The 15,000-nt window shown below is 47.5% G+C and overlaps 1 protein-coding gene across 3 annotated transcripts in view; it reads left to right on the top strand.

Moving 5' to 3' along the window:
* Window positions 1-15,000, top strand: part of LOC121964669 (voltage-gated potassium channel subunit beta-3-like) — a 30,954-nt gene that overhangs the window by 1,588 nt on the left and 14,366 nt on the right. The window contains exons 2-9 of one of the 3 annotated variants that reach the window (XM_088074075.1): window positions 1,008-1,099; window positions 1,967-2,273; window positions 10,092-10,135; window positions 10,633-10,670; window positions 10,779-10,858; window positions 11,074-11,118; window positions 14,621-14,665; window positions 14,819-14,862. In XM_088074075.1, the coding sequence (XP_087930201.1) occupies window positions 1,975-2,273; window positions 10,092-10,135; window positions 10,633-10,670; window positions 10,779-10,858; window positions 11,074-11,118; window positions 14,621-14,665; window positions 14,819-14,862 (595 nt within the window). In that variant the 5' untranslated portion in view covers window positions 1,008-1,099; window positions 1,967-1,974. Of the gene's footprint in view, window positions 1-765; window positions 1,100-1,966; window positions 2,274-5,752; window positions 6,367-10,091; window positions 10,136-10,632; window positions 10,671-10,778; window positions 10,859-11,073; window positions 11,119-14,620; window positions 14,666-14,818; window positions 14,863-15,000 lie in introns of those variants that run through there. The other 2 variants (XM_088074076.1, XM_088074077.1) reach the window with 2 other exon arrangements.

Genomic DNA, 15,000 nt, shown 5'->3' with positions numbered 1-15,000 from the left:
TCTCATTTCCTGTTGTGATAACTGTGTGTGTGTTGATGCATGTGTCCTAAATGTAGTCCAGATTGTGTATTTGAGTGTAATCAGTGAATTTGCAGCTCAGCTCCTACAATAAGTCTAAAATACACTGTGGAAACTAAATAGTTACATTCAGACTGTTCAGGTCCAAAAATGCTCCATTGAAACCCATTCAAACTGACATTTTTGATCCCACAGCCATCAGAGCAGAAAAACAGGACTTGTATTATTTCTGGGTGTCATTCTGGGCTTAAAAACACAGGATCTGAAGGGTTAAAACGGGTTCAAATTCTAAAAATGAATGTTTGATATTTATGATTCAGGCCGATGTTAAAAAAATGAAACTAATCAAAGTACTTTCTGTGTGCAGAGCGGTGTGTGTGTGTGTGTCTGTGTGTGTGTGTGTGTGTGTGTGTGTGTGTGTGTGTGTGTGTGTGTGTGTGTGTGTGTGTGTGTGTGTGTGTGTGTGTGTGTGTGTGTGTCTCTGTGTGTGTCTGTGTGTGTGTGTGTGTGTGTGTGTGTGTGTGTGTGTGTGTGTGTGTGTGTGTGTGTGTGTGTGTGTGTCTGTGTCTGTGTGTCTCTGTGTGTCTGTGTGTGTGTGTGTCTGTGTCTGTGTGTGTGTGTGTGTGTGTGTGTGTGTGTCTGTGAGTGTGTGTCTGTGAGTGTGTCTGTGAGTGTGTGTCTGTGAGTGTGTGTCTGTGTGTGTGTGTGTGTGTGTGTGTGTGTGTGTGTGTGTGTGAGAGAGAGAGAGAGATTAGGGTGAGATTAATTTCGGATGCGGGTAAGAGGCCATCTTTAACATCTGTACACAGAGTTTGATATTGTGGAGCTACAGGTTTTAATCCTGAGCGTCCATCAACAGCAACAGGAGACAGCCAGGGACACACAGAGGGACACACAGAGGGACACACAGAGGGACACACAGAGGGACACACAGACACAGAGGGACAGACCTGATATCTGAGCTCTGATTGGTGGGATTAAACCAACAGGATTAATATCAGCGTCTCAGCAGAGGGACGGACGAAGGTGGACACAGAGTGGACAACAGGACGCTGCCGGACAGACGGACACCTTTAACCAGGTAAAGTGTTGGTTGACGTCCTGCAGGGGCTGATGGGAAGGTGTCTCTAACTTTTAGCTGTCTCTAAAGCAGGACGTCCACCAGAGACGATGAGACATCAAGACACGAAGTTACTGAACATAGAAAAATTCAGTGTTAAATCATTGGTTTCTATTGTTTTTTATTTGATTCTGTTTCCATTGTTTTTATTCTGTGCGTTGCCACAAATTAACTCTTTGATTTCAGCTGTTTGGTTTGTTTTTTAGTTTAAATTTGTTTGTGTTTTGGCTGAACTTAAGTTAGCATTAGCCTCAGTATTTTTATTTTGCTAAAATAAGATTTAGTGATATTTTGATGTTTTTGTTTTTCTAAAGTTAGCAGTAGCGTCTATATTTTTAATTTGTTAAAGTTAGCTTAACACACATCTTGAATTTTTTTCTCTTTTGTTGGCTTAAGCATTAGCATTAGCTCTTATTTTTTGACTCCGTTCATAGTATAAAACTCAGCCTTGATTATTGTTTTTTTCATTGTTGCCTTGATATTTGTCTCTGTTGTTAGCATTAGCATTAGCTTTGATATTTTGTGTTTGCGTTATTAGCATTAGCATTAGCCTTGATATTTGTCTCTGTTGTTAGCATTAGCATTAGCCTTGATATTTGTCTCTGTTGTTAGCATTAACATTAGCCTTGATATTTGTCTCTGTTGTTAGCATTAGCATTAGCTTTGATATTTTGTGTTTGCGTTATTAGCATTAGCATTAGCCTTGATATTTGTCTCTGTTGTTAGCATTAGCCTTGATATTTGTCTCTGTTGTTAGCATTAGCATTAGCTTTGATATTTTGTGTTATTAGCATTAGCATTAGCCTCTGTGTTTACCTCCCTCCTCAGTGTCGGCCATGTTTGCGGGCCGTGCGTCGGGGGCGGCGGCGGCGGTCGGGCCGTCAGCGGCGGGAGGAAAAGGCGGGAAGTTCACGGTGGAGGATCTGTACGGCTTCAACAAGAAGCCGAAGGTGACCAGAGGGAATTCTGGGAAACAGGAGAAGAGCGAAGGGAGGAAAGAAACGAGGGAGAAAGAAGAGTCGGCGCTCGCCGCGCAAATCCTGGAGGCGGCGAGGAGGCTGATGGAGAGACGGAGACTCGAGATCTACCTGAAGGAGTGTGACGTTACCATGGAGACCAGCAGCATGCCATACAGGTGAGACACAGACAGGGGAGACACAGACAGGAGAGAGACAGATAGGGGAGACACCTGAGAGACAGGGGAGACACAGACAGGAGAGACACCTGAGAGACAGGGGAGACACAGACAGGAGAGACACCTGAGAGACAGGGGAGACAGAGACAGGAGAGACTCCTGAGAGACAGGGGAGACACCTGAGAGACAGGGGAGACACCTGAGAGACAGGGGAGACACCTGAGAGACAGGGGAGACACAGACAGGAGAGAGACAGATAGGGGAGACTCCTGAGAGACAGGGGAGACACAGACAGGAGAGACACCTGAGAGACAGGGGAGACAGAGACAGGAGAGACACCTGAGAGACAGGGGAGACACAGACAGGAGAGACACCTGAGAGACAGGGGAGACAGAGACAGGAGAGACACCTGAGAGACAGGGGAGACAGAGACAGGAGAGACACCTGAGAGACAGGGGAGACACAGACAGGAGAGACACCTGAGAGACAGGGGAGACACAGACAGGAGAGACGGTCTACAGAACTTGTGTTTACTTCGTCTCAGATGTGGTTGTTTGGTGAGTGAGCAGGATGTAATGACACAGACTGACCAGCAGAGGACACTGAGACACTGTACACACAGTACACACACACAGTACACACACAGTACACACACACAGTACACACACACACACACACACACACACACACACACACACACACACACACACACAGTCTGATGTCACTGTATTTAAATACTGGTTATACTGCTTCTATTGCTTGTACTTGTTATGCTGGTTATACTGTACTGGTGGTACTGGTGGTACTGGTGGTACTGGTTGTATTGGGGCTCAGCTGATGCTGGTCAGACTGGTGTCCTGACTGTGTGGTTCTGAATGGCTCCTGAAGTTGCTGAGTCATGGTTACAAAATATGGTCTGCTCCAGTCATTCATCAGCTGTGTGTGTGTGTGTGTTGTGTGTGTGTGTGTGTGTGTGTGTGTGTGTGTGTGTGTGTGTGTGTGTGTGTGTGTGTGTGTGTGTGTGCGTGTGCGCACGCACATACACTTCATCTTTCTCCAGAGCTGAACAGAGGCTGTATCAGCATCATCACTCTGCACCAGCACACAACAGTACCAGTACACTCAAACACAGTACTAATACACTCAAACACAGTATTATACTCAAACACAGTACTAATACACTCAAACATAGTATTATACTCAAACACAGTGTTAGTACACTCAAACACAGTACTAATCAAATCAAATCTTTATTTGTATGGCACTTTTCATACGAAGAGTAACACACAGAGATTAAAAACAATAACAGAAATGAAAAACATCAAAGAAAGTCAAGAGAAATGCAGACAGGCTGACCCCCCCCCCACACACACACACACACATATACACGCAACAAAACACACACATTCATGCAGATACTCCCACACATATACACACGCAACAAAACACACATTCATGCAGATACTCCCACACATATACACACACAACAAAACACACACATTCATGCAGATACTCCCACACATATACACACGCAACAAAACACACATTCATGCAGATACTCCCACACATATACACACGCAACAAAACACACATTCATGCAGATACTCCCACACATATACACACGCAACAAAACACACATTCATGCAGATACACCCACACATATACACACACAACAAAACACACACATTCATGCAGATACTCCCACACATATACACACACAACAAAACACACACATTCATGCAGATACTCCCACACATATACACACACAACAAAACACACACATTCATGCAGATACTCCCACACATATACACATGGGCACCCGATCACCCTCCCCACCACCCACACACACACACACACACCAACACACACCAGCTGTTACTAAAGACTAATACACTCAAACACAGTACTAATACACTCAAACACACTATTAGTACTCTCATACACAGTATTAGTACTCTCAACACAGTGTTATACTCAAACATTTCCGTGTGTTTCTGCTGTTTTTCAGTCATTATTTGTAAGATTTTGTGAATTTCGGGCTGATTTTCGGGTGGTGAGGCTGCTCGCGGCTCTCAGCTGAGTTTGAAGCGCAGTGAGCTCGTGTGTTCAGGTGTCAAAGGGTTAAAGAAAACACTAAAATGAAGAAAGTGTCAGTCGAGCCGACAGACTTTTGATGTGTTTCTGGTGTTTGGACGAGGTTTGTGGTCTTAAAAATGTGCCGACGAGAGGATCGGGCGACAGATGAAAGACGGCGGCTAAAATAAGCCCCGAACAAAAGGAGGTTTAGAGGAAGTTCAGTGCGGAGGAGCAGAGCCGAGGAGGCGCTCGGAGACGCTGCGTGTGCAGCCGCCGCTGTAATCCACATTAGTGACAGCAGAGCCTCAGCCCGAGGCGCCGCGCTCACACCGCTGCAGCGCCGAGCACGCGCTCACGGGACGGACAGAAGAGGAAGAGTGGGGGAGGGTCTCACACTCTTCCTCTTCTTCTTCTTCGTCTGTGTGTCCGCAGCATCAGATGATCTGCAGGAAGCTACAAGAGCTGAGAAGAACCGATAATAACAATATTATTATTGTTGTTATTATTAGTTATTATTGTTATTATTATATTGTTGTTATTTTATTATCATTAAGTACTGCGTTTATGTACACATCTGAGGTACTCCATCAGAACAAAACTACAGTCAGCTCAGCTTCTGCAGTTTAATGACAGACAGTCCCTAAAGGGTTAATGACAGACAGTCCCTAAAGGGTTAATGACAGACAGTCCCTAAAGGGTTAATGACAGACAGTCCCTAAAGGGTTAAATAAAGAGGATTTTCTGTTTCCATGCAGTCAGTGTGATCGACCTGCGTCCTCCTGTTTGTCTCTGCGCACCTGTCCTGTGTTTTGGCCTCTGTGGCCACCATAGACAGGATGTTGGTGTTTGTTGCCCCAAACTTTGCCCTGCAGGCAGTAATCTGATTACACTGAGGTGACTGTTTCACCCTCTCTGTCTCTGTCTCCTTCTGTCTCTGTCTGTCTCTCTGTCTCTGTGTCTGTCTGTCTCTCTGTCTCTGTCTGTCTCTGTCTGTCTCTCTGTCTCTGTCTGTCTCTCTGTCTCTGTCTCTGTCTCTGTCTGTCTCTCTCTCTCTCTCTCTGTCTCTGTCTGTCTCTCTCTCTCTCTCTCTCTCTGTCTCTGTCTGTCTCTCTGTCTCTGTCTGTCTCTCTGTCTCTGTCTCTGTCTCTGTCTCTCTCTCTCTCTCTCTGTCTCTGTCTGTCTCTCTGTCTCTGTCTGTCTCTCTGTCTCTGTCTCTGTCTGTCTCTCCGTCTCCGTCTCTCTCTCTCTCTGTCTCTGTCTGTCTCTCTCTCTCTCTCTGTCTGTCTGTCTCTCTCTCCCTCGCTCTCTCTCTCTAATGCTCGCTCGCCCAGTGTGCAGCTGAGTGAGACAGGAGGGGGAGGGGCTCCCTCTCTCCTCTGTGTCTCTCTGCTGTGTCTCAGTGTCTCTCTGTGGAGTCCAGAGGACGGACACTTGCTTTTATTTTGGAGATTCACTTGTTTTTTTCCTCTCTGTCGTTTTGACCTCCGGCTGTTTTTTTTCTCCTGTGGACAAACGGACGCTCTTCATCATCACCTTCATCACCTCCTCCTGCTCCTCGTCCAGCTCGTCCAGCTGTGGACTGAGTGGTGGACGGTGGACGGGATGACAGAGACTAACAGAAAGTTGTGTGTGTGTTTGTGTGTGTGATCCTGTAGTGCGATCTGATTGGCTGATTGATCGCCCAAAGTTAAATGTCCCACTCATGAATCCTCTCCATCATCACCATAGTGACCGGCGACCTTGGCTGCAGCGGCGGTTTCGACACCATGTTTTGAGACTTTAAAGTTGTTACCGTAGCGACCGGGATGCAGGTGTCCATAGCGTGTAACGTCGGCGGGGGCGGCGGTGGGGGCGGGGCCAGCGAGCACCCTCTGAAGGAGCGGCGGGTGGCGATGAACACGAGCAGCGCCCCCGCCTGTCAGACAAAGGTCAGGGCGGAGCCGGCGAACAGGAACACCCTGTTAGGCCACGCCCACATGAAGGAGGCCCTCGGTCGCCATAGCAACATGAAGTACAGGTGAGAGAGTGAGACGTCATGTGACCACACAGGTGCAGTGTGTGTTGGGGAGTGTGTTTGTGTGTCCTCTTTGTGAGGACCTTTGTGAGTTTCTGACCTTGTGAGGACGTTTTTGGAAACTGAGAACATTTTTGTAAAGTGAGGACATTTGTCTGGTCCTCACCTCTTGGACAGACATCCAGAGGCCTTTCTGAAGGTTCAGACCTGGTTTTAAGGTTCAGGTTTGGGATTTTTGGCATTAACCTGTTTGTCAGGGTCAGGGGTGACGGTCCCCACATGTGTAGGAGAATTGAATTGAGTGTGTGTGCATTGTCTGGGAAACGAAGTGGAACGCTGCCACATCTGAGCCGCTTGACCAGCCGATCAGAGCCATTGATCAGCACTTGATGATTGATGTGTCTGTCCTTTGAATATTGGTGACTAGGATATTGATACTCGGTCTGCAGGAGACTCGGTGATGCTGGTGACCTGGTTTCAGACGCGATGACTCAAAATTGACCTGGATTAAATATGGATGACTTGATCTGAGACTGTGACGTGAATATAAGACTTCAGTTAGGACTGCGACATACGAATGACTCGAACTCTACTCTCACTAACCTGGCTCCCGACTCGAACACAAGTATTTATGGCTTTTTAAAAAATTTTGTGTTTGTGACATTTTGATTTGTACCCAGACAAGAAAATCAATGACTTGGACTCAGACATGACCACTAATGACTTGGACTTCCAGTTGAATATCAATGACTTGGACATGGACTTCAAAGAACATTAAAGATTTAGACTCGTATTTGAAGCTGAGAGTCGGTGCGAATTACTTGGACTCCGACCTGAATATAAATATAAATGACTTACGGATGACGGAACATACGGATGACTTGGACTCGACTGTCACTGACCTGAGCCTCGACTCGGACATAAATATCTGACTTAATTATAAATATGTATGATTTTGACTTGTGCCCAGACAAGAACATCAGTGACATGGGTTCGGACTTGTGTTGATAGTCGGACTCTGGCATGTATATCAAAGACTTGGACTTGTATTTGGAGAAAATGTTGCTGACTTGAACGTGATCTCAGACCTGATGATGGACTACTTGGACTCGGACATGAATACCTATGACAGGGACTCGAGAATATCAGTGACTTATATGATGGACTTTTATATAACAACTTGGACCCAAAATATCTGTAACATTGAGTCTCTCTGTCTCTGTCCTTCTGTATGTCTCTGTCTCTGTCCCTCTGTGTCTCTCTCTCTCTGTCTCTGTCCCTCTGTGTCTCTCTCTCTCTGTCTCTGTCCCTCTGTGTCTCTCTCTGTCTGTCTCTGTCCCTCTGTGTCTCTCTCCGTCTGTCTCTGTCCCTCTGTGTCTCTCTGTCTCTGTCCCTCTGTGTCTCCCTCTGTCTGTCTCTGTCCCTCTGTGTCTCTCTCTCTGTCTCTGTCCCTCTGTGTCTCCCTCTGTCTGTCTCTGTCCCTCTGTGTCTCTCTCTCCGTCTGTCTCTGTCCCTCTGTGTCTCTCTCCGTCTGTCTCTGTCCCTCTGTGTCTCTCTCTCTGTCCCTCTGTGTCTCTCTCTCTGTCTCTGTCCCTCTGTGTCTCCCTCTGTCTGTCTCTGTCCCTCTGTGTCTCTCTCTCTGTCTCTGTCCCTCTGTGTCTCTCTCTCTGTCTCTGTCCCTCTGTGTCTGTCTCTGTCCCTCTGTGTCTCTCTCTGTCTGTCTCTGTCCCTCTGTGTCTCCCTCTGTCTGTCTCTGTCCCTCTGTGTCTCCGTCTGTCTGTCTCTGTCCCTCTGTGTCTCTCTCCGTCTGTCTCTGTCCCTCTGTGTCTCTCTCTCTGTCCCTCTGTGTCTCTCTCTCTGTCTCTGTCCCTCTGTGTCTCCCTCTGTCTGTCTCTGTCTCTCTGTGTCTCCCTCTGTCTGTCTCTGTCCCTCTGTGTCTCTCTCTCTGTCTCTGTCTCTCTGTGTCTCCCTCTGTCTGTCTCTGTCCCTCTGTGTCTCCCTCTGTCTGTCTCTGTCCCTCTGTGTCTCTCTCTGTCTGTCTCTGTCCCTCTGTGTCTCTCTTTAGTCTAAAAACTGTTAAACTTTTGAATAATCAGCTGTTTGTATTTTTAGCTCGTCTGTCAAAAAACGTCTGAAGCTGATTTTGTTGTTTTTTTTTTATCTCACACACACACATAAAGTGATGCGCACACACACACACACACACACACACAGTGATGCGCACACACACACACACACAAAGTGATGCACACACACACACACAGTTGCGCGCACACACACACACACACACACACACACTGATGCGCGCACACACACACACACACACATACACACACACACACACACACACTGATGCGCACACACACACACACACATACACACACACATACACACACACACATATACACACACACACATATACACACACACACACACACACACACACACACACACACACACACACACACACACACACACACACATACACACACTGATCACTGTAATCTTGTGTCTTCATGTTTCCAGTGAACATCTGTGTGACCTCTGAGGAATTAAAGCTGCTGATCAGAGTGTGTGTGTGTGTGTGTATATGTGTGTGTGTGTGTGTGTTAATTAAAGTCAGAGGTTTCATTAAACGTCGCTCTAATCACTCCTCGCCGCCGCTGCTGGCGTCTGATTGGTTGCTGTCCGATTGGTCAGAAACCACAGCTCCCATCATGCACCACATGTTGTGTGATGTGCTGGTTTCCACGGTGATATTTGTTTAAAGTTCTTTCTTCCTTTCACTGAGACATTGCCACGGCAACAGAGACAGCAGCCTGAGTGAGACTTCAGAGTGTGGACGGGTCCCGTGTTAGGGACCGTTGGTTATTTACGAAAATGTTATTTTTCTTTTAAACTTTATTGGCATCTTTAATGTTCCCCTTAAGATCAATGGCACTTTTGTATTAACTTTTGGGGTTAATTTGTATCAAAAATGCCTAAAAACCAACAAAGTTTTGCACATTTTGGGGACATTTTTGTCAATTCTGTTCATAAAAAAAAGGCAAAATCTTTCCTTTAAAAATCTTTGCAAAATTTTTACTTTTAAATTTTTTGGTGATTTTTACAGGACACATGCCTTTCAAACTCATAGATACTTGGGGATTTTTGTTTTTCTTGAAAAACGTTTTTTTTATTCCTTTAAAAATGTTTGCCTTTTTTTATGCGAGGCAGAGGTTTGGAAACGTTTCACATCAAACTTAGACATTATTTTCTTACCCGGCATTATTCATACAAATTTAGATTCAAACTGTTCAAACTTTATAGTTTGAACACCTAATAAAGTAAATACTTTATTAGGCGTATATACTAGTACAGTATGTACTTTATTAGTATAATAAAGTATATACTTTATTAGTATAATAAAGTATATACTTTATTAGGTGGCTCACACGGAGAAAACAATGAAAAACACGAGATGGAGAAGAAAACGTCTCGCTGACGCAGATTAGAGAAATGTCACACACACAGAAAAGACGTCTACTGTCACGTTAAATCCGGTCATGTCCATGTTTTCCACAGACGGTTACTCTGACAGTTTCATCACACACAACAAAAGTCCAGGACTTTTCCAAAACTTTTAAGGATTTTCTAAATGCCATTAAATTTCCAGGCCTGGAAAACTAGAACACGAATTCTTCTTCTGGGAATCTGTTAATAAACGAATTGATCTGATTGTTTTGCAGGAATCTTGGTAAATCTGGACTCAGAGTTTCCTGTTTGGGACTGGGTGAGCACACACACACACACACACACACACACACACACACACACACACACACACACACACACACACACACAAACACACACACACACACACACACACCAACACACAAACACACACACACACACACACACACACACACACAGAAACACACCAACACACACACACACACACACAGTGACACATACACACACACACACACACACACACACACACACACACACACACTCACACACACACCCACACACACACACACACACACACACACACACAGTGACACACACACACACACACACACCAACACACAAACACACACACACACACACAAACACACACACACAGAAACACACACACACACACAGAAACACACCCACACACACACACACAAACACACAGACACACACACACACACACACACGCACACACACACACACCCATGGTTGTGATGCGATGATGTTGTGATGCGATGATGTTGTGATGTGATGATGTCGTTGTCTCCGTAGGAACGTGGGTGACTTTCGGCTCTCAGATCTCTGATGAGGTACGAAACAACACGACACATGAACAAACGTTACATAACCACACACACACACTGAGGTCTCTGCACACGTTAACCTGAGTCTGTGTGTGTGTGTGTGTGTGTGTGTAGATGGCGGAGAGTGTGATGACGGTGGCGTACGACAGCGGAGTGAACTTGTTTGACACGGCAGAGGTTTACGCCTCAGGGAGGTACAGGACCAACCTGTCTGTCTGTCCAACTGTCCATCTGTCTATCTGTCTGTCTGTCTCTCTGTCCACCTTTCTGTCTCTCTGTTTGTATCTCTGTCATCCTGTCTGTCTCTCAGGTTGTGTGTGTGTGGGGCGGGGGGGGGGGACTCAGTGAGAGGACAGGAAGGACATGTTGAGTTTTATTTTGAAGGTTTGTGTCTTTGTGTGTCTCTCAGGGCGGAGACGACTCTGGGAAACATCCTGAAGAAGAAAGGCTGGAGGTATGTCTGTCCGTCTCTTCTGTCCTGTCTCTGCCGTCCCTCCAGGACTCCTCAGGGACCCCACAAAACACTGATCATGTAAAAACAAGATGGCAGGATCTCTGCAGTCTGTCCAAAGCAAAAGTGGACAGAACCTGATCACACTTTAGGGCTCAAACAATAATATTGGTCATTTGACATTAGGAAGACATCTGAGACATTTTAGAAAAAACAGAGCTACCACCTTATTGTGGTGGAGAGGTTTGCGTATCGCAGTGATCCTAGGAGCTCAGTTGTTGGGGGCTATATGCTCCTGGTAGGGTCACACATGGCCTGGGGGAGGGACCAGACAAACTGTAGCTCACCGGACCCCTTATGATGAAAGACACAAATGATGCAGAGTTTCCCTTGCCCGGACACGGGTCACCGTGGACCCCCCGGAGCAGGCCTGGGGGTGGGGCTTGTGGTGGAAATTCTCTGCTGCTTTTGCTGGTGAAGAATGAAATAGAGACTTCTGTCGGCCGACAAGGTTTTATTTCCTTTGCAAAGAAAAGGTCAATCAACATGTGAGCGGTCAGGATGAAGAAAGACCCCGAGCATGGGGAAAACTAGACATTTTATGCTTGTGGAGGGACACACCCCTCGGTCTCTTATCAAAGGTGTGAGTTGAACTCATCACAGTTCAGAATACAAACGAATTTGAATCTTGATGAGGAGACAGAAGGGAAGGATGTCTCACGTGATTGAAATGCAAAGGACCGACGCCCTAAGGTGTGAGAAACACACCCCTCGGCCTCCTATCACAGTTCAGAATACAAACGAATTTGAATCTTGATGAGGAGACGGAAGGGAAGGATGTCTCACGTGATTGAAATGCAAAGGAACTAAATTCTGACATTTTGGTGAGGCGGTGGGAGGTTGTGTGTCTCACAAAGAAGTCAAAATTACAATTACAGGCTCGATGGCAAGCGCCTTTTGGCCGGGCCTGTACCCATGGGGCCCGGCCGGGCACAGCCGAAAGAGGCGACATGGGACCTACTTCTCGTGTACTCACCACCCATAGGAGGGGCCAAAGGGGTCGGGTGCAATGTGAGCAGCCGAAGGTGGGGACCTTGACGGTTCGATCCTCGGCTGCAGAAGCTCGCTCTGGGGACGTGGAACATCACCTCTCTGGTGGGGAAGGAGCTCAAGCTGGTGCTCGAGGTTGAGAAGTTTCGACTAGATGTAGTCGGCCTCACCTCGACGCACAGCGTGGGCTCTGGAACCAGTCTTCTCGAGAGGGGTTGGACTCTCTTCCACTCTGGAGTTGCCACTGGTGAGAGGCGCCGGGCAGGGGTGGCAATACTTATTGCCCCCCGGCTCCTTCTGGGAATTCACTCATTCTGCTGGGGGACTTCAGCGCTCATGATGGCAGCGACAACACCGTTGACTGTTTTGTTATTGGACTTGGTGCTTGCCAAAGATTGTCCATAACAAACACCATGTTCAGACATATGCGCACTTGGCATCAGGACACCCTAGGCCGCAGTTCAATGACCGACTTTGTAGTCGTGTTGGCGGACTTGCGACCGCATGTCTTGGGCACTCTGTCAACCGATCACCACTTGGTGGTGAGTTGGCTCTGATGATGGGAGAAGACGCCAGTCAGACCTGGCAGACCCAAATGCATTGTGAGGGTACTCTGTCAACAGTGCTATGTCAACACTGTCTATGATGGGGACAGTGGTGCCAACCTCGACTTTGGACATTGTGGGTCAGTGGAAGTAATACTTCGAAGACCTCCTCAATTCCACCGACACGCCTTCCGGTGAGGAAGCAGGGCCTGGGGACTCGGGGATGGGCTCTCCCATCTCTGGGGCTTAGGTTGCCGAGGTGGTCAAAAAGCTCCTCTGTGGCAGGGCCCCGAGGGTGGATGAGATCCGCCCGGAGTTCCTTAAGGCCCTGGATGTTGTGGGGCTGTCATGGTTGACAGGTCTCTGCAGCATTGCATGGACATGTGGGGCAGTGCATCTGGACTGGCAGACCGGGCTGGTGGTCCCTCTTTTTAAGAAGGGGGACCGGAGGGTATGTTCCTACTATAGGGGGATCACACTCCTCAGCCTACCTGGTAAGGTCTATTGAGGGGTAGGAGTCCTTGAGTCCTTGAGGGTGCATGGGAGTTTTCCCAACCAGTCCACATGTGTTTTGTGGACTTGGAGAAGGCATTTGACTGTGTCCTTCGGGGAGTCCTGTGGGGGGTTCTCTGGGAGTATGGGGTATTGGACCCCCTGATACGGGCCGTCCGTTCCCTGTACAACTGGTGCCAGAGCTTGGTCTGCTTTGCTGGTAGTAAATCGGACTTGTTTCCAGTGAGAGTTGGACTCCGCCAGGGCTGCCCTTTGTCACCGATACTGTTCAGAACTTTTATGGACAGAATTTCTAGGCGCAGCCAGGGTGTTGTCGGGGTCCGGTTTGATGACCTCAGGATTGGGTCGCTTTTTGCAGATGATGTGGTCCTGTTGGCTTCATTAGGCCGTGACCTTCAGCTCTCACTGGATCGGTTTTGCAGCCGGTCGTGAAGCGGCTGGGATGAGAATCAGCACCTCCAAATCCGAGACCATGGTTCTCAGCCAAAAAAGGGTGGCGTGCCCCCTCCGGATTGGGGTACGAAGTCCTGCCCCAAGTGGAGGAGTTTAAGTACCTCAGGGTCTTGTTCACGAGTGAGGGAAGGATGGAGCGGGACATCGACAGGCGGATTGGTGCAGCGTCTGCAGTAATGCGGACTCTGCACCGGTCTGTCGTGTGAAGAGGGAGCTGAGCTGAAAGGCAAAGCTCTCGCTTTACCGGTCGATCTTCGTTCCTACCCTCACCTACGGTCACGAGCTTTGGGTAGTGACCGAAAGAACAAGATTGCGGGTACAAGTGGCCGAAATGAGCTTCCTCCGTAGGGCGGCTGGGCTCTCCCTTAGAGATAGGGCGAGAAGCCCGGTCATCCGGGAGGAGCTCGGAGGAGAGCCGCTGCTCCTCCGCATTGAGAAGAGCCAGATGAGGTGGCTCGGGCATCTAATTAGGACGCCTCCCTGGTGAGGTGTTCAGGGCACGTCCCACCGGTAGGAGGCCCCGGGGAAGACCCAGGACACACGGGAGAGACTATGTCTCTCGGCTCGCCTGGTAACACCTCAGGATCCCCTGGGAAGAGCTGGACTAAGTGCCGTCCCATTTCAGGACGTTGGGACTTCTTTAATGTCTTGTCTGAGGACATTTGGACTTTATTATTGTCTTGTCTGAGGACTTCAGGACTTTTTTAACATCTGCTTGAAGGACAATGGGACATTCTTATTGTCTCAGTTGAGGAGGTCAGGACTTTGTTGACGTCTCCTCTGAGGACGTTGGGACATTATATTGTCTCGTTTGATGTTATAATTGTAATCTGAAGAGATGACTCAGCAGTTTTTCTTCTCCAGCTATTGATGGGAATTGTTCTGTAATAACTCTGTCCTTGTTTGTGTCTCTGTCTCTGTCTGTGTCTGTGTGTCTCCATCAGGAGGTCCAGCTATGTGGTGACCACTAAGATCTACTGGGGAGGACAGTGAGTACTGCGTCTCATACACACAGTATTTACACCAAATAAATATTTAATGTTGCTGTCCAGAGACGTGTTTTATTACCACTGTGTGCAGTAAAGTGTGTGTGTGTGTTTGTGTGTGTGTGTGTGTGTGTGTGGGTGCACGCATGTGTGCAGGGCTGAGACGGAGCGAGGGTTGTCACGGAAACACATCATTGAAGGTAAACAGCATTTAATTTAATTAGATTTAATTGAACCATCATCAGTGGTGGTTTTAATGTCGTTATCGGCCCTTTGAATGTTGACCGGTCAATATTTTAATACTCATTGAGACAGAGACGAGCTTTTATCATTTTAAA

Source organism: Plectropomus leopardus, chromosome 23 (assembly GCF_026936395.1).
Source record: "Plectropomus leopardus strain MGB_pleo_1.0 chromosome 23, ASM2693639v1, whole genome shotgun sequence".
Classification (NCBI taxonomy): domain Eukaryota; kingdom Metazoa; phylum Chordata; class Actinopteri; order Perciformes; family Serranidae; genus Plectropomus; species Plectropomus leopardus.
The sequence above is the reverse complement of the archived record's forward strand: the minus strand, read 5'-3'. Positions and strand labels throughout refer to the sequence as shown.